At 47.1% G+C, this 19,027-nt stretch overlaps 1 protein-coding gene and 1 long non-coding RNA gene across 2 annotated transcripts; both read left to right on the top strand.

Annotated features, from left to right (window-relative positions):
• The first annotated feature begins 1,948 nt into the window (after positions 1–1,948).
• Positions 1,949–3,570, top strand: LOC125540653 (cytochrome P450 89A2-like). The gene has a single exon (XM_048704248.1). The coding sequence runs from the start codon at positions 1,974–1,976 to the stop codon at positions 3,393–3,395; it is 1,422 nt and encodes a 473-aa protein (XP_048560205.1). The 5' UTR covers positions 1,949–1,973; the 3' UTR covers positions 3,396–3,570.
• Positions 3,571–16,977: 13,407 nt separating this feature from the next.
• LOC125540654 lies at positions 16,978–17,482 on the top strand. The gene is made up of 3 exons (XR_007297355.1): positions 16,978–17,094; positions 17,181–17,354; positions 17,442–17,482. It is a non-coding gene; the product is annotated as an uncharacterized LOC125540654 (long non-coding RNA).
• The last annotated feature ends 1,545 nt before the right edge of the window (positions 17,483–19,027 follow it).

Here is a 19,027-nt window from a genome sequence, read left to right on the forward strand (position 1 = left end):
AGCCGGCGAAAAACGGGCTACTGGGGGCGCGACTGGGACGAATTTTGGGCCCCGGCACGGCAAAAACGCCTGGGGAGGGCCTGTTGAAACCGCGGCTGGAGATGATCTTATTCACGCATGCCATTCTAAAAGTCTGAAGTTACATTTCTTTATGCAATCCATTACCTATTTCTTTTAAGCATGTAACCATGCCATATCAGCACCTATATATGCATGTTTATCATAAGTTGCACCTTTTGTATTAATTTAACCATGCAACTATGCCACATTAGCAAGCTATAAATGTCGCTTATAATTTATATATTTGAATTAATTTTTATATTGCCATATATTGTATATGTGTCCTATACTTGAAGCATAACAACACAGTTCATGATTCCTATTCTTTATATAAGAAAATGGCATTTTGCTAACTACAATGCAAATCAAGAACATTCCCATATTCTTTTGTATTTCTTTTAGTTGCTTTTCTATCACCTAATAATACAGTTATTTTCACAAGGTATACACGGCAACACATGGGGCATCGTCTACTTAACTTGAGCGCGACAACAATGGAGCTCCCAATGCTCCTGGCGGCTCTCTTTCTGCAAAGGTAAACTAAGCGATCCCAGGCCACCACCACGGTTTTGATTTTCGGCCGAGAAAATCATATTTCGGCCGAAATTCGGCCGTCTCGCTTGGGCCCGGTAAAAGTCTTTGTCAGCTGAATTTTTCGGCCCAGTTTGAATTTTTTTGGCCCAGCCCAGCTTCCGGAGGCTTCCCATTACGCTTGCCTCAGCCAAAACGATCGAAACGAACACCCAAACCCTAAACAATCTTATTTTCTCCTCCTGTGTTGTGCGGCGGCGGCGCTGCGCACTGGGCACAGCAGCCGCGCGTCCATGTCTCGTCCCCGTCGGCCCCCCAACTCACGCCTGCTGCTCCTGCATCGTTCGCTCCTCCGCGACCCCTGCCACACGCCTCTGCCGGCTGCCGCTGAAGCCGTCCGCAACTCCTCCCTAACTCTGCTAAAGACTGAGGTACGTGCATGTCTTTTCTGTGAGGCCTTGTTCGCTCGATGGTCGACGCAATTAACAAACCTTCTCCTTTCCGTTTGTTCTTGAAGGCTGCTCCATGGCGATCTGCACGTCTTTGTTTGCGAAACCTGTTGTTGTGGACTGTGTACAGGGAACTTTTTATGCTGATTTTAATCCCCGGTGCTAGTCTGCTAATCATTATATTTTCTACTTCCCAGATTTATGTTGGACTTCTATCTTTGGTATCAGTTGATTTCAATTTTTTGGTTAAATTTCAATCAAAATTCAAATTTTGGTTTAACAATTTCGTCCGAGATTTTACCGGAATATTTGAAATGACCGAATTTCGGCCATCTCGGTCATGGCCGAGAAAATTCACAAACCGAAAGCCAAAACACAGGCCACCACCCACCACATCGATCACGCTGTTGTTGCTCAACTATAATTATTACCATGTTGCTATCGATGGAAACGCATCCTATTGAAAAACCTGTTATTGTAAAAAGTTCAAAATTTCAACTTTTCCGTTAAAAAAATCTGAAAACAAATATACATGGACGTAATATATATGTGTGTAAAATTTCACAATGAAATACCTTGATTGCGAGATGCACAAAAAAATTTCTGCACTTTGAGAATGAAGTGTAGGATTTGCTTTTATTGTGCATGTCTCTTTTAATGTATTTCACTGTGAAAATTTACACATGTTTACATTATGTCTCTGTGTATATGTGTATTTATTTTCATACTTAAAAAAATATCGGCCTCCAAGAACATGAGCTCCATTTAGAGGATGCAGTGTAGGATGTCCGCACTCACAAAAGGTAAATGTGCAGCTGTCCGCACCCACATTCTAATCATTCACTTGAACGCATCGATCTATATAAGACACATGCTTCTAAGTATTACGTACCCACAGGCCACAGCACTCCACACCAAACCATTCACTCAACAATGGAGTTCGTTATGCTCCTGGCCGTTCTCTTGTGCCTCCTAGCCGGAATGGTCATTCTGCGAAGTTACACCAGGCGAGCCCATGCTCAGGCCACCATATACCACGTCGGCGACCCAGCTGTTGCTCATCGAGCGCTCATTGGGAACGCCGACGAATTCTTAAACCGGCCGGCAGCGAGCTTCCCCACCTCCCTGGCCACCTGGCGCCATGGCGAACGCAACGACAACATAGCCACTGTGAGCTACGGCCCGCAGTGGCGAGTGCTCCGGTGCAACCTCACAGCTGAGATCCTCTCACGCCTCGGCTCGTTGGCCCCGCTGCATGAGGAGGCCGCCCAGGCCCTTGTCGCAGACCTCTCTGCCCGTTGCGGCGGCGGAGGCGACGTGGCCGTGCGTGAGCCCATCACCAAAGCTGTGTTCACGCTGGCCACACGCCTGTGCTTCGGCGATATTGTGGACGACAGCCAGAGACATGCCATTGGACGCGTGATACGCGACTCCATTGTCACCGCAGGTAAGCTCAGCCCCGGGTTCGATGGCTCGATGCTATCCAAGCTCGCGAACTGGAGGGGGTTTCGCCGGATCTACGCCGTGCTCAAACGGCAGACCAAGCTGTACCTCCCTCTGATCGCGGCACGGAGTCAGTCGCAGTCTCAGCTCTGTGGTGGCATTGTCCATCCTTACGTCGACTCGCTCCTTGATCTTCGTGTCCCAGAGGACAATGGTGATGCCTCCGGCCCCGGGCGTCCTCTTCGAGACGGCGAGCTGGTGGGCCTTGTGTTCGAGTTCCTTGGAGCAGCCACGGGATCAACCGCAGCCTGCCTCGAGTGGACCCTCGCCCACCTCATCGACCAGCCAGAGACCCTGGACAAGCTGCGCGTCGAGATCGACGAAGAGGCTGACGCCGGCGGGATACTCTCCAGCAAGAGCCTTCGCGGCGGCATGCCGTACCTGAACGCTGTGGTCCTCGAATGCCTTCGCATGCACCCGCCGGTACCGGTCGTCTTACGCAGCGCCCACGGCGAGGGCGCCAAAGCGATCAGCGGCATGACCGCTGTGCCGGTGGACGGCCTGAACGTGCGGTTCAATTTAGCCGACATCGGAAGAGATGCCAAGAGGTGGACTGACCCTGATAAGTTCAGGCCGGAGCGGTTCCTTGCCGGAGGCGAGGCCGAGGACATCGGGCCGGCGCCGGGCCCCAAGGAGATCAGGATGATGCCGTTCGGTGCGGGACATCGGCACTGCCCTGGCGTGAACATGGGAATGTTGCACATCAAGTGCTTCTTGGCGGCGCTCGTGCACAACTTCGACTGGGCGCTGTCGGCGGAAGACTGCAGCAGCGGTGTCGACATGACGGAGCAGGATGGCTTCATAAAAATAATGAAGAAGCCGCTCTCCGCGCGTGTCACTAGACGCACTTGATTTCTTTTTAAATCTTTGACAAACTTGTGTCCGGTTTCTGAAAGCCTGGTTCTATTTTTCATGCACGTGTGGTTCTAATTTTCTGTTGAAGTTTGTTTGAGATTGCTTACCACACAGACCATGTTGTGTGTGTGATATTCGCATCCAGTAATAAGAAATCGTGTGCTTCTTGCTTCTTCCGGGCTCATCTGCACCCGCTTTCAAAGAAACATATCTTTATTGAGTTGGATTTTTCTGCTTCCGGGCTCATCTGCACCCGCTCTCAGAAAAAAATCAAAACAAAAAACTAGATAAATTCCAAAAAAATCTTATGTTTTTGTGTGTGGTAGATAATTTGATGCGTGAAGTCCGCTCCAAATTTTGACTCATTTGGACAACTGAGCAGCTCTCGGCAAAAAAGACAAAATCAGAGTCTGTAAAAAAGTTCACTGTTCACGCACTGTTCTGACCTGATTTGTCTTTTTTACCGAGAGCTACTCAGATGTTCAAATGAGTTGAAATTTGAAGTGGACCTCACACGTCAAATTATCTACCACACAAAAAAATAGATTTTTTTTAAAAAAAATTTAATATATTTTTTTCTAAGCGGAAGCAGATGAATTTAGGCAACGAGTTGGATTTCCGATCTTTACTTGCATATTCCTAGTTTCCTAGTATGAAGGTTGAGGATCATCAATCAAAGTTACTTATTGGAAGCGGTGCAACATTGAAAAGCCCTCCTTTTTTTAATGGGAAAACCTATCTGTTTTGGAACGTAGTAGCAGTTCACAAATAAGATGCTTCTCCTTTCGTGATGGTAACGGGTTGTTAGAATTTTATGGTATTTTATTGTTGTGCTTGCACTTCTCTAAGCATCATACACCGTACGTGAAGCTCGGAAATTCGCAGGGGTACGCAGCTGCGGGAGCACGCGCCTGCCCAGCCCTTCCCGGCCACCTAATTGTCTCGCGGTCTGCAAAAGTAGTTTGATCATGCATGAGAACACGGTAAATTAAAGGTTTTAATCTTTGAAACTTATGATTTTGTCTGAAACTATCGATTTTCTCGGTCGCTTGTATCAAGTTTCAGAGGTAAAACTTTAAGCGATTTTTTTGTACTAAAGTTGTTATTCTGTCGGTCGCTGGTACTATGTTTTAAAGGTTGAAATTGAACACATTTTTATTAGATCCTCAAAATGTACTTCAAATGGATCTATTTTTCAAAGCCCTTGTCACAAGAAACATGGATATTGCAACATTATTTAATTTAAACTTTTCAATCAAGAGATACGAAAAAATAAAAATTGGAAACCAAAAGAAAAAGTACGTGCGGGACTCGGTGCCCTGCACCTGCTTGGCCCAACCGCACTGCACCGAGTAGCAGCAGCTTGATTTGCATGTGCATGCATCGTAGCGATAACTCGAGATCATGGCCGGGACTGTAGCTCCACACTGCACCGAGTAGCAGCTTGATTTGCATGCGTAATAATTTCTCTAGCTACAAGGCGAATCGACCACTCCAAGAGTCGTTTGCTGAGATCCGTGATGATTCCACCGCACATGACTGGAGATTCTATTCCCATACACTCACGTCGTGTCTTGGCCCAACTCCCTCACGCGGACAGGATCACTGTTTTCACTTTTCACGCAAAGATTAACATAATTTGACCTTGTTAGAAAAAAAACGGATTTGACCTTTTTAGGTCATGACAACTTTTCTAGCGTTTTGGTTATACGGGAGACGTCATGGTCAACGGTGTATCACCAAGCGGTCAACTTGGTAAGCTATCTTAAAAAAAATTTGACAGTCAAATTGTCTAACGGTGTATCCACCCAAGCCCACACTTGTCTAGTTTGCGCCGATGTGGCATGATGAAAACGCCAAACTTCTTGGGTGGCGTTTCAGGGAACCGCCATATATCTTGGCTTCTGCTCCTGGCCGCTAAGATATGCTGACTCGGCTACCATCGTTGTATGCATGACTTGCCACTCGTTAGCTTCTCTGCGTGCGTGCGTGCATGCATGCATGCGTCTCATAGGTGGCTTAGGTAAGTAGGACGTTGTCCAGGATATTTGGTTCCGACAATGCATGAATGCAAATAACACAATTCAGAGATTACCGAAACATTTCCTCCAAATTAGATCGTGTCTTCATACTGTACGGTACTAACTAAGATGCTTGATGTCAATTCAGGCAAGAGAGATTCGAACAGTATACAACAGATGGGCAGGAGACAGGATGGGAGCATGGCTGGGCTCTAGCGTCATGTGTGCTGAAATCTACCCACTTTAAAAACAAGATTGACGGCGGCCGCCGCTCGAGCCTCGGCCACCGCATCTCACCATGGGCTGTGCCACCACCACGTCGCCGGCTACTGGCGACCGGAGGTGCCGCTCCGCCTCTATCACCTGTTTCCCCAACTTGAGGCAGACGAATCCTCGTGGCCGTGCGACACATGGGCGAGGCAGCACGCGGTAGGTAGCTCGCGAAAGTGGTCCCGAGATGTGAAAATTGTAGGATGGATGGATATTGTGTTGTGTTATTGATCTGATCCTCGTAGGGGTATATATAGAGTGCAACATGAGGGAGAGAGTGGAGTAGAGGGCAAGTTGTATACGATTTAATCCTATTCTATCTCCAACTCCTAATCTGTAACTTAAACATAATTATACTTCTAACATTTCCCCTCAGTCGTAGCAGGAGTGAAGCTGACGATTGCGACTAAATTTCATCATCAACTACGTCTCTGATGGCTGATGGGTCGGCACCTATGGCTGTGACTGCGTCCCCTTCTGGAGAGAGTGAAGCAGTCACAGCGAGAGTATCGTGGACGCAAGTGACGAGGCGGACGCTGTTGACTGGAGTTGTTACCGATGAGTTGCTGTAGACGTAGCCATTAATGTAGTGGTAGCCGATTATGGTGATGTAGCCGTGGTCGAGGGTGTGGTCGTCGTAGATGATGAAGCCGCACAAAGCCGGAGGCGCAAAAAAATGCAATATGACGGAGCTCCAGACGTGGACGATGCACCTGGCGGGTGTCAGAGGGTGCCGTCAGCGACGAGTCCGCCAGTTTTGCCAAGACCGAAGGAAGCTCATCGAGCACACAACAGTTTTGCCAGAACCGTGTGGCCGTGTAGGGTCGTTACTGTAGTGATGCCGTGTCGATGCAGGCGTGCTGTCGTGGATGACGCGGTCGATGCCGTCGTCATGGTCGTGTCTTGTAGAAAAGTCTGTCAGAGAACGCTAGGTGTCTATCTTGTGGACAAGGCAGTGGCGGTGTGTTGACGAAGATGTTGATGAAGACCACTTTAATGAAGACCTTGGCGATGAAGTGTCGATGATGGCGTTGCAGCGACGTGTCGACGATGATGTGTCGCTTGAAGGCGTCCCTCGTGGCGACGGGGTGTCAATGCCGTGTCGTGCTGGAGAAGTTGATGAAGAATTGCATCGCTTTCCACACGGGCCTGACGTGTGGATGATGCATGCCATGGTAGCTTCTCTTATATATGCTCGACGAAGAAAAAAAATTAGGCTTGATGTAGTCGTACAACTCGGTGTCGCGGCGCGGGGTCGATGAAGATCGCTCGGTGCAGTTTTGTCGCTCAGCTCGATGAAGAATAGCTTTTTTTTTTAGACAAACTCGCGAAACTTTTATTCAACCGTCACAATGTTTACAGGGACGAACAAAAGATCGCCGGGGTGGCCTAACCAGACATGGCGGCCAGTCCCCAACGTTAATGCATGCTTCGCGAGGTTGTGAGCCTCAAAGTTCGAGGATCTAAATTCATGACTAAAAGAACACGATGAGAAAAAACGAGCTCTATCCGTTATTTCATGTACCACTGCTCCATATGTTGCTGCCGTTCCTCCTTTGATCGCCTCCACCACTGCCATGCAATCCGAGGCGATGAAAACTTTCTGCTCGTACAAATCCTCGGCAAGTGCCAGCGCTTCCCTGGTAGCTAGAACTTCAAGCACCTCCGGGTCCTCTATGTTGTTGAAAACAACTGCCGAGGCCCTCAAATACACACCCGATGCCTCTATGTTGTTGAAAACAACTGCCGAGGCCCCCAAATACACACCCGATGCATCGCGGCAAACGGCTCCCACAGCCCCCCTTCCACCAGCACGCGGCACAGCCGCATCGACATTAATCTTAACATGATCATCCGGTGGTGGCTGCCAAGCAGTAGGGCGAGCCCTTGGAGTTGCCGGTGACCTGTCAATAGGTTTCTGTATGTGCTTCAAATCAGCCAAGTAGCTAGTGACAAAACCATGAGTAGCGAATGGAGGTTTGTAAATTCCTTCATGGATTATCTTTCTCCTTGCTGCCCAAATCGCCCATAATGTGACAATCATGGTAGTGAATTCCTCTTGAGGAAGCGATTCGCTCATCAGAAAGAGCCATCTCTTTGCCTGTTCGTCTCTCTGCATACACATATGCTGCACCATATCCTTATTTGATAGAGCCCACACGCATCGGGCGTAGTTACAGTCGAGAAGAGAATGGCGCCAGTTGTTATCTGCTCCGCATAACGCACACACATGCGATGATGACATGTTTCGACGGTGCACAACATCACCGGTAGGAAGTGAGTGACGAGCCAGACTCCATGTGAATATTTTCAGTTTTGAAGGAACTTGCAATCCCCAAATAGATGACCATCCTTTGGATTCTCTGCTGGACATATCCTCGGCCTCATCTAGCCAGTCCTCCCTTCTCATCTTCAACTTATGGATCAATTTGTAAGCTGATTTTACTAAGAAACGGCCCCTCGGATTGCCCGACCATGCCCAAAAATCGTCCACTTGTCTAGTACAGAGGGGGATCTTCAGGATTCACTACTGAAAACAGGGAATTTTCCATCAGTCATCTCTTTGTCGTCTGCCAGCGGATGGCAAAGAACGTCTTTGCCATCCGCTTACAAAAAACAGATGGCAAAGAACTGACGGATGGCAAAGAACCTGGTTGCCATCAGCCAGTTCTTTGCCATCTGCCAGCGGATGGCAAAGAATCTTTGCCGTCCGCTGGCAGATGGCAAAGAAGTGGGTGGGCCCAGTGGATAACGACGCTATAATGGCCCACTAGCCCCACCTCTTTACCATCTGCCAGCTGGCGGCAAAGATTCTTTGCCATCAGCTGGCTGATGGCAAAGAGGTGGGGCTTTGCCATCCGCTGGCTGATGGCAAAGAAGTGGGCTTTTGCCATCCGCTGGCTGATGGCAAAGAGGTGGGACTATCTCCTCTCCCATCTCTCAAAAAAAATCTCCTCCCCTCTCTCCCAGCCCGGCCCCACCCCTCTCTCTCCCAGCCCGACCCACCCTCTCTCTCTCCCCACCTCACCCGCCCACCACCGTGCGCCCCCGCCCCACGTTCCCGACGCTGGCCCGCCGCTCCACGCCACCGCAGCCCGCCCCTCCCCCGCCACCGCAGCCCGCCCCTCCCCCGCCCCTCCCCTCCACGGCAGCCTACCCATGCGCCCGCCCCTCCACTGTTCCAGGCCGCAGCGCCGCCCTCTCCTCGCGGCCCTCCCGGCCACCGCGGCGTGCCCCGCGGCCCTCCCCGCCACCTTAGTCCGCCCCTTCGCCCGCCCCTCCACCGAGCCAGGCCGCGGCGCCGCCCCCTTCCCGCCACCGCGCCATCCTCCTGTGAGCAACCGTCTCCCCTCTCTCAAGTCTAACTGAATCCCCAGCAGGATCTCTTCCCTTCTCTCTTAAATGTTATCTCCCTTGCACCCTTAATGTGTTTTTCTTGTTTAATTTTAGCTGGCCAAGATTAGTGTTGCTCTATTTTACGTTCTTTTGAGTAGATCGACTATTGTATCGTTCTCAACTAAATCCATTTCTAAAGCATCTAGAGATGGATATATTATGGGTGGAGGTAGCCGGTGATGTGATCAATATGTAGTCATTGAGCAGCTAGCTCACTGATCTAATTAGCTACAAAGTGGATTCCCTACTTGCATTAGCTCCCCGACCACCGTATCATAAATATATAAACCTACATTACATATTTACTAGAACTGTTTGTTGCATCATTGAAATCAATGAGGGCCTATCTAAACAGTGAGATACTGAGCATGAAATCAATGGTTAAAAATCAAGTTACATGGATGTCACCCAAGCCGGGACATAGGCCCCGTTTGTTTGGGCTTTTGCTTCTACTTTTGCAGCTTTTTGCTTTGGTAAAAAAGTAAAAAAGCTTCTAAATGGGTGCCTTTTGCTTCGGCTTTTGGCTTATACCATCATATAACAATATTGATTTATAAGCCACAATCTGAAGCAAAAAAACCCATATTTAGGAGCTTTTGTGTCTTTTTTACCAAAATAGAAAAGCTGCAAAAGCAGAAGTAAAAGCCCAAATAAACAGGGCCATAACCTCCTTTGCAAGTCATTCCAATCTCTTGGGGCCATGCTCCATCGGTTCCCTATACGGCATCAAAGATGGTGTGGCTCTCCTGAATGACGTGTGCGATCCAATGCAGTAACTTGGCCTCTTGTATTAAATCGGTCCATAAATCTGTCTATACTAGTATATGTTATTTTCTATGCATGGAAATGACCACGTGATATGCATGGAATGTGTAGTGAAAGCGTTCTTGTAGAAACTGCTAAAGATTTGCTTAAACCCCTAACTACAAGAACTTGTTTTCATGTACAAGTTTACCTGTTGGAGTAATGACTACAGTCTAAGAAGGCTATCTTTTTCAGAACCCAACCAAATCAGATATATTCGCAAAAAAAAAGATATGCATGACACTAGTGCAAGTGGGATTTTTTTGTGCCTTGTGATCCGAAGTTTGAATTGTCTTACGTATTTGCTTGATTACAAGTTTTGAATAAAGTAGTGAGTGAAGCCAGCGCACCCTATATGCACAAAATAATTTACTAATTTCAAAACAAATAAAAAAACTCTGAAACTTTTTTGGAAGGGAAATGCACCTACACAAGCTAAATTGTAAATCCGAAATATTAATTAGCTGCCAACAAAAGACTTATATTTTTCAAAATTCAAAAATATGTATGTTATTCTGAAATCCCATTACCTTGTGGTTTCTCAAAGATTTAAAATTTGCAAACCTCATAAATATAAATCTTGGTCAGCTCTTTGGAAGCAACCCCCTTGCATACATTATTTTTCTGTATGGAACTCCATAGAGAATCTAGAATTAAAGGCAGGATTTGATCACCACGCTTATATCCTTGGCTTATAAAAAGAGATGTACCTATGTATGGAAGTTAAGCAGGAAATAGAAAAGCAACCACCTTGCCTTTATCACGTATCTTGCTCTCATCTCTCCCAAAGCTTAAGCCCCAACCAAAACCATTACCTGGGTATAGCACAGAATGTGTATCTCTATATTTCTGTTGGTAAGAATATAAGTATCATACTTGGTTCCATTAGTAGGCTGAGAGCACGGCTTCTTCCGCCATGATACCGAAATCAAGACCGTTGCTCAACGGATTAGGTCCCAATCAACACCATAGTTGTAATGCAGTTTGGAATCTGTTTCTACTTGCATTACCGCCATACTTGCATTCTATTTCTACTATATTTCATTCTTGATCATGAAAGATGATTCAACGTGCATGTCCCTCTCCTCCTTATAAATTATACATGCAACATCTTTTTTTTAGCCTCTTTTTCATTCCTTATATTTCCTCGCTCTCTTATTTCGCATATATAGAAGGTTAATTTAGCCTTATCTTTTTGGCTCATATTTCCTTGATTCCTTGAAATCCTCTTTAAGAGAGTGCTTCCTTATGTTTCCTCGCTCTCTTATGTCGCATATATAGAAAGCTAATTCATCCACTCCGGGTACAGTTTCATATGAGATATATCAGAGGGGAAAGGAGAGATACACACGCATGCTTTACACAATAGCGGGTGTGCATGCCGTCTAATTTATTTCATGTCCACTTTGTTTTTCCGTTTTAGATAATAAATTGGTGGCAGAAAGCATTTTGACCTGTTTGGCACTGCTATGTGCTACTCCGCAGATTCCAAATTACTCATTTCATACTTGTTTGTTCAAACTTTACGTGCCTAGTTACGCATTCGTCATGAATTCAGATAAAATCTGAATATAAGTTATCCCATGAATTTATCTGAGAAAGAAATTTTAAGAGGCTGGCCTATAATTTTAAGAGGATTTTTAACCTAGCTTTTTCTGTTTAGTGCTGGTTTGGCTTACTTAGCTTTTATATTTGAACAATCAGGTTCACAAATAGATACCAACCTAGACACGAGCTGGATAAACCCTATCTGATTTTGTTTTCTCCACTTGAGATTTGCAGGGGAGGTTGCATTGCCCGGAGGAAAGTCATAGGAGGGTGATGCTGATGATGCAGCAACAACATTAAGGGAGGTAAAGGAGGAGATTGGGCTTGATCCAGCCTTGGTCACTCTCGTTTCCTCGCTTGAGCACTTCTTGCCCAAGGTAAGATGTCTATGAGTTCTTGCCTATACCCCTACTGAAAAAAATCACATTGTACAGTGGACAGACTATTTAAGTGCACGCTGAAAGGCATGTATATTTGTGTTGATCGGGTGGATTTAAATGTGCAGTTGTTTCGTCGCTGCGAGGGTCTGGTGTTTGACGACCTCCCCGTGCGTTCAACGAGCTCTGCCCCGACGTTCGTGGGTGAGCACAAATGACATCTCCTCCTCCCCCAATCATTTTCTATGTTCCGGTCTTCGTGCCGATGAAACATGCTAGCTATAGGTAGATTGAATCATCAGTATGCGTGACCACTATGCGTCTCCCGTTCGAAAGGGTTACATCTATAAATATGCATGCATTTGCATATTTATAACCGTGATTCTTTCGAATTGTCCAACGTTATCCATGGACAGCCCGAGTATGTGTAGATTGGGTTCGTTTTCCCATATGCTCTGCTCCGGATCCGATGCAGAATTTCGTCAGTGCCTCCCTGTTGTTCTCCGGGTACACATCCTCTCTGCTTATTGCCGAGACGTGTATCAGGAGAACAACGGGGAGGTGCTGCCAAAATTTTGTGTCGGATCCGGAGCAGAGCATGGGAAAACGAACCCAATCTACACATACTCGGGTGGGATTAGGACCTATCTTTACCTATTAGCGTCTAGGTTGCATGGATGTAATAAAACTGAGAAACTCTATTAACTGATGAATATATGGTTTGCTGAATTATGTATGTATTTCTTGTGTGTCCAGTAGCCAGGCAAGATGAGTGATCGTGCGTGGATGTACACCGGTCACCCTAGTCAGAAAGACATGACCCCTGAATGGATGACAAAAACCAAGGGGTTTATCAGAGCCGCATTTGCAAATGGACAGGAAACAACCTGGTGCCCCTGTGTCAAGTGCGACAACTATCGTAAGATGTCAGAGTTTGAAATGATCAAACACCTGCAGAAGTGGGGTTTTACGCCCGGTTATACGATGTGGACATTTCATGGTGAGTCTGCCCAACGTTCCAGAGCTGAGGAGGGCCGTCGTCGCACTGACGAGCATGGTACCGGGATGGAAGACATGGTGCAAGACTTTGATGATGCTCGGGATTCGGACGATGAGATGGAGGAATCTGCAAAGGCCTTCAATGATATGTTGGAGTCTTCGATGCATGACTACAAGAAGCTTGGGATAATGGGATCAAGACATACGACGCCGCTACAAAAAAAACTTCCTAATGCGTGTGTGGTACATGTACTCGATGCATGACTTGCCGGCATATGCGCTATTCGTTGGTTGGTGTGTGCATGGAAGGTTCCCGTGCCCCACATGCAAGGCAGCTCTTGAGTTTCGTCGGCTGCAGGCGGGTGGCAAGTTTTCTTGCTTCGACATGCATAGACAGTTCCTGGATCCTCACCATAAGTTCAGAAAAGACAAGAAGAACTTCATCAAAGGTAGAGATGTCAAAAACTCTGCACCACCTGCGTTGACAGGCCAACAGACCCTGGATCAGTTAAACACTCTCGAGCCGGATCCAGAGCGTCCAGGGTATTTCAAGGGGTATAATACGGAACACGCCTGGACCCACAAGATATGCTTGTGGGATCTGCCGTACTTCAAAGACCTCCTTTGCCCACACAACATCGACGTGATGCACACTGAAAAGAATGTCGGCGAGGCCATCTTTGGTACATTGTTCGGCATAGAGGGGAAAACGAAGGATAATCCTAAGGCCAGAGTCGATCAGGAGGCTCTATGTGATAGACCGCTACAAAACATGAAACAACCAAAAGGAAAGAAGAACTAGGCGAAGCCAAAGGCATGGTTCAATCTTGGAAGGCCGGTTATGAGGGAAATACTCCTGTGGGTGAAAAAGGAGTTCATGTTCCCCGATGGGTATGCATCGAATCTAAAGAGGGGGGCGAGCCTTGAAAAATTGAAAATATTTGGTCTCAAGAGTCATGATTGGCACATATGGCTTGAGCGGGTAATGCCGGTGATGTTGCGTGGCTTTATCCCTGAGGATGAATGGCTAGTACTGGCAGAACTGAGCTATTTCTTCCGTGTTCTATGTGCGAAAGAATTATCGCCTGGCTTGATAGAAGAAATGGAAGATTTGGCGCCGGAGTTGATCTGCAAGTTGGAGATGATCTTTCCACCTGGCTTCTTTAATCCAATGCAGCATTTGATTTTGCATCTCCCGACCGAGGCACGATTGGGGGGGCCCGTGCAGAATCGTTGGTGCTACGCAACTGAGAGGATGCAGAAGACGCTTCGAGCAAAATGTAAAAATAAACATCGAATTGAAGCATCGATGGCCGAGGCATTCATTACTGAGGAGGCGGCAAACTTCGTGACAGCACACTACAAAGCCAAAAATCGTCATTTGCATAATCCGAAGCCTCGGTACAATGTTGGCGACCCTAAAAAGGGTGGATCCAACCTCAGCCTATTCAAAGGGAAGCTCGCACCAGCCGGTGCTTATACTCCCTTATTGTTGGATAACGACGAATGGCGGACCATTACGTTGTATATCTTCAACAATCTAACAGAAGTGCGGCCGTACATCGAGTAAGTTCTCGGTACATTGGTTCACAACCTCTACTTCATTTGAACTGCTCTTATTCCCGGATATTTGATACAGTCGATACGTCGCCAAATTCTCGTATGGAGCGGTTATCCAAAAGGATTCCGTCAAAGAGTATGAGCTTCTAGCAATGCATGGAGGCGGCTATCCCGGTTTCATCTCTTGGTTCAAACAAACGGTAATTTCCATTAGAACATTTCATTTCTTCTTCTAATTTCTGGCTAATGCAACAATCCTTTCGTACTGAACTTGTAGGCTAGTTCAGAGTCTATGGACGCCGAATTGAGACAAGTCGCTAATGGTTTTCACTATAAGGTCCATTCATTTGACAAATACGACATCAACGGGTATCCCTTTCGTACCTATGGCAAAGAGCTATCTATGGCCGACTGAGAAAGTCTACAAATTGTTGTGTCTCTGCTATCGGCGAAGGAGATACCGAGTATTATGAAGAGTTGAAGCAATTTATGAACCTTCTATTCTATGGTGGCAAACCACCGAACGTCGTAAGTCTTCAAATGTCATTGGTTCCAGCCGAAAGAGACTAGAAGGACTCATGAACATCTAGGGCTAGTCGAAATCAAACAAAGCACCCATTTGGATGTTCCCGATGTCTATATTACGGCTCAACAGGCAACCCAGTTTTCTATCTACCGTTGGCCTGCAAAGTGATCCAAATCTCGATGGTTGGGATGTCGTTTATGAAGTGCCGCCACGTGTTAGACCACCTCCCCCCAATGAGAGGATTATGAACCTCACATTAATCCAGACACATATGAAGGAGAATTTTTCCAAGAAACACGTCTTTCCAAAAAACATTTCAAGAACCGCTCACCTCAGAACATTCAAGTAGACAGCGCAGTGAATCCGAGCCTGAGCAGGAACAAGAAGAGCCGGAACAAGAAGAGGTTACTGCTGCGGATGACCTGTCAATGCTTGACCGATTACATACAGGAGGCCTTCCAAATGTTGATGAATTTATTGATGATGATGATGAGCACGTCATTACTGATAGTGATGAGGATGATGCATTTATTGACCCCGAAGCATATATAGACGATGATGATGCATTTATTAATGATGACGATGAAGATTAATATTATAGTTCATGTCAGGTATTCCATTATTATTATATACATATATATTATTAATTAGTTCAAGTTTTAACCTAGCTAGCTCAAAAATGACCTATTTAACATAGGATAGCTCTAAAATGAGCTATACTTAGCATTTATTCCTCCAAAATGAATTTATATGCTTAGCTAGCTCAAAAATGACATAACAACCTTAATTAGCTCAAAAATGACCTATTTAACCTAGGATAGCTCTAAAATGAGCTATACTTAGCATTTATTCCTCTAAAATGAATTTATATATATATATTATTATTCATGTCAGGTATTCATTTTTTTATATATTGTACTAATTTCGTTTACTCTTTGTCATTTCAGGTGTTGACAGATGGTGGGCGCGGGTCGAGAGCGCTCCGAGGCTCCTACCTCGGCGCGTGGTGGGAGGGGTAGTTCCATTCCCCCCCATAGCCTCCGGAGAGCGCTAGATCTTAGTTTGCAGAGTCCAGCGACTGTCGCTTCTTCTTCGGCCGGGAGAGGTCCAGGGGGGGTAAGAAGAAGGAGAAGGCTGCTAGAGGTGGACGTGGCGGCGGGAGAGGTAGGAAGGCTGCTACGCCTTCCTCGCCGCCACCCCTAGCTGAGTCACCCGACCACAGGACTGCTCCGTCTGAGATCGAGCCATCTGAGGTGGACCCGTCTCGGACTCCACTCCACGAGCCTCCGGCCGACGAGCCTATGGCAGGCGCGCCTACGGCCGACGAGCCTCGGGCCACCGAGTCTTCGCCCCACGAGACTCCGGAGCTCAGACGGGGTCACGCTGAGTCGGAGCCGAGCCCATCGGAGGACTGGACGGAGTCGAGTGCACATGGTCGTGTTCAGGGTGCAGACTATAGTCCTGATAGCTATAGCGAGGGTGAGTGGGTTGAGGGGTGCAAAGTCTACCAGCGTGGTCATACAAAGCTCCCGCCCACCCCGGCGACCCCCGACCAGAGGTGGTTGATTGCGCCTAACGGGGAGAAGTAAGTGCATTTACTCTTTTTTAACCTTTTGCCTTGACGTTTCTTCGAATATCTAATGCATTGGCCTTGTCATACTGTAGTTCTTGGACACACGAAGATGGTGTACGCAGGCCCAACACTGTCCTTGGTGTGATTTGTCGCCAGTGCTTCCCGGGGTGGGTCACGTTGCCCGGTGAGGGCCGGGTTCCAGAGCTAGGAATGACCTGGGAGCACTACTTGGCTGCCCCGGCCTCGCCGGAGCATAGGGTCGGCGATGTCGAGTGCGACACGGTGGCCGACATTGTGATCGCCACGTTTTGGGTAATTTCTCCTTTGCCATTTACGTTGTGTTTTCTTCTTTGATTGCATACCTTCTACATGTGTTTTTTTGTTTGATTGCAGACCTTCTAATCCGTGTTTTCTTGTTTGATTGCAGACCTTCTACAGGTGTGCTGAGGGATAGGAGGAGGCCGCGGCTCGGGTTATCGACGCCGAGTGCAGGCGCCTACTTGGAAACTTTCGGCACGAGGCTCGGACGCAGGCTGTTCGATACTACTTAGCACAGACTGGTATTAGGAGGAGAAAAGAGAAGTGCCGGGACAAGTATCTGAGTAAGGAGAAGTACATGAAGGTAATTACCTATTCTTAAGGCCTTGTACTTAGTTTCCAAGATTTGATTCGTAGGCGTAGCGCTCAAATTTCTCTTGCTTAACTTAGGTGCCCCCGAGATGGTGTGCGGACAAGATGGACTGCTGGGAGGCGTTGGTGGATGAGTGGTGCTCTCCCCAATGGCGCGTCGCCCACAACATTGCAAAGGAGAAGCGTCTCAAAATGAAAGGTGTGCCACACCATCTAGGCAGCGTCAACCTACATGGGTACGGGAAAAACTGGGTATGTGTGGTTTGCTTGATGATTCATGCAAATTCATTCTTTGTGCTAGTTTGAGTCCTTAACTAATACTCTGTTCCTCTCTTTTAGTCAAAACACAACAAGGCTCCAGTGCCAGAGCTGTTCGACCTTTATGGCATGTCCAATATTGCACCGTACAAGAAGGCCAAGGCATTCTTTGAGTCTGACCTCGAAAATGCAGAGAACTTCAGCAACAAGGCCTCCCACCACAAGATGGTGCAGTACGTTAAGCAGGGGAAGGCGAGGAAAGGGCCGGACTTTAACCTGAGCCGGCCTCTTGATCCATAGCTGGTGATGATATCTGGTGGCGGGAGGTCCCATGGATCGTTAGCCATTGGTAATGGACTGATACGTTGTAGTAGCACTCTCCCGCAGATCAAGAAGCGCCAGACCAGCTCTGATCCTGAAATACCGCCTCGTTTACGACCAGTGGAAATTGAATTCCAGGTTTGTTATACGGACTCAGTAGCCTTTCCTCCATTACATTGTGTTTGCGGCCGTCAATGATTACAATGCTAACGAGTGGTGTTGCAGGCTGCTATTGAGGCAGAGAGAGCGAAGACCCAGGTTGCTTTTGAGGAGAGGGACCGGTAGTTGGCGGAGAGGGACCGGGAGAATGAGGAGAGGACGGCTAGGCTATTGGAGGAGGAGAGGAACCGGAACGACTTGGCTAACCGGGCCATGTACGAGCTCTTCGTGGTAAGTTTCTTCTGCATATTAGCTAAATCATGCACGCAATGTTCCTTTCATTAGTAACTAATATGATTGACTCGTCAAAACCAAATGTGCAGTTCATGTGCGAGAAGAACGGCCAGACCCCTCCGCCGATGCCAGTCATTGCTCCGGCGGGCACGGTGAGTTTCATTTGAACAGTCATTAGTTACTAGTCTTCACATTTGAGTTGCATCATGCTAACGATACATTGGAAATAATCTTTGGTGCAGCGTAACTCCCGACAAGCATCGACCGATCCTTCTCCGTCTGCCACTGGCGCGATCGGTCCTACACCTACACCTACACCTACACCTCCGTGATGACGGTAAGTTTCCCAAGTGTTTTGCTTAATAGGGTTTTGTTGTGATGCCATGTTGTATCTACACATATCGTGCATAATGTGTGTATGTTTGAAATGCATTGTATGTGTGGGATTCGACACCTAGTCGTGTGCCTTTGGTAGCCTTCCATACAGGGAAATGCCTCCTGGTGCTTCCACTGAGCCATGGTAGTTCGCTACTGCTCCGGAACACATGGATTGACCGACATGTGTCCTTCTTTGCTCCTGTGTCTGTCCCTACGGGGAAATGTCACGCGGTGTATCACCGAAGTCCTTGTAGCTTGCTATGACTTGGTTGCACTCGCTGATGACCGACACATGCATTGCTGGGTCATGTATGCCTGTCCCTGTACGTTTGTGCCACCTTGGTTCTATGACTAGTCATGTCGGCCTGGGTTCTCTGCCATATGGATACTAGCGACATAATCATATACTTAGCATTTTTTTTCCTCCAAAATGACTCAATATGCTTAGCTAGCTCAAAAATGACATAATAAGCTTAATTAGCTCCAAAATGACATATTTAACCCAGGATAGCTCTAAAATGACCTATACTTAGCATTTTTCGTCCAAAATGACTTAATATGCTTAGCTAGCTTAA

Source organism: Triticum urartu, chromosome 2 (assembly GCF_003073215.2).
Source record: "Triticum urartu cultivar G1812 chromosome 2, Tu2.1, whole genome shotgun sequence".
NCBI classification, from domain to species: domain Eukaryota; kingdom Viridiplantae; phylum Streptophyta; class Magnoliopsida; order Poales; family Poaceae; genus Triticum; species Triticum urartu.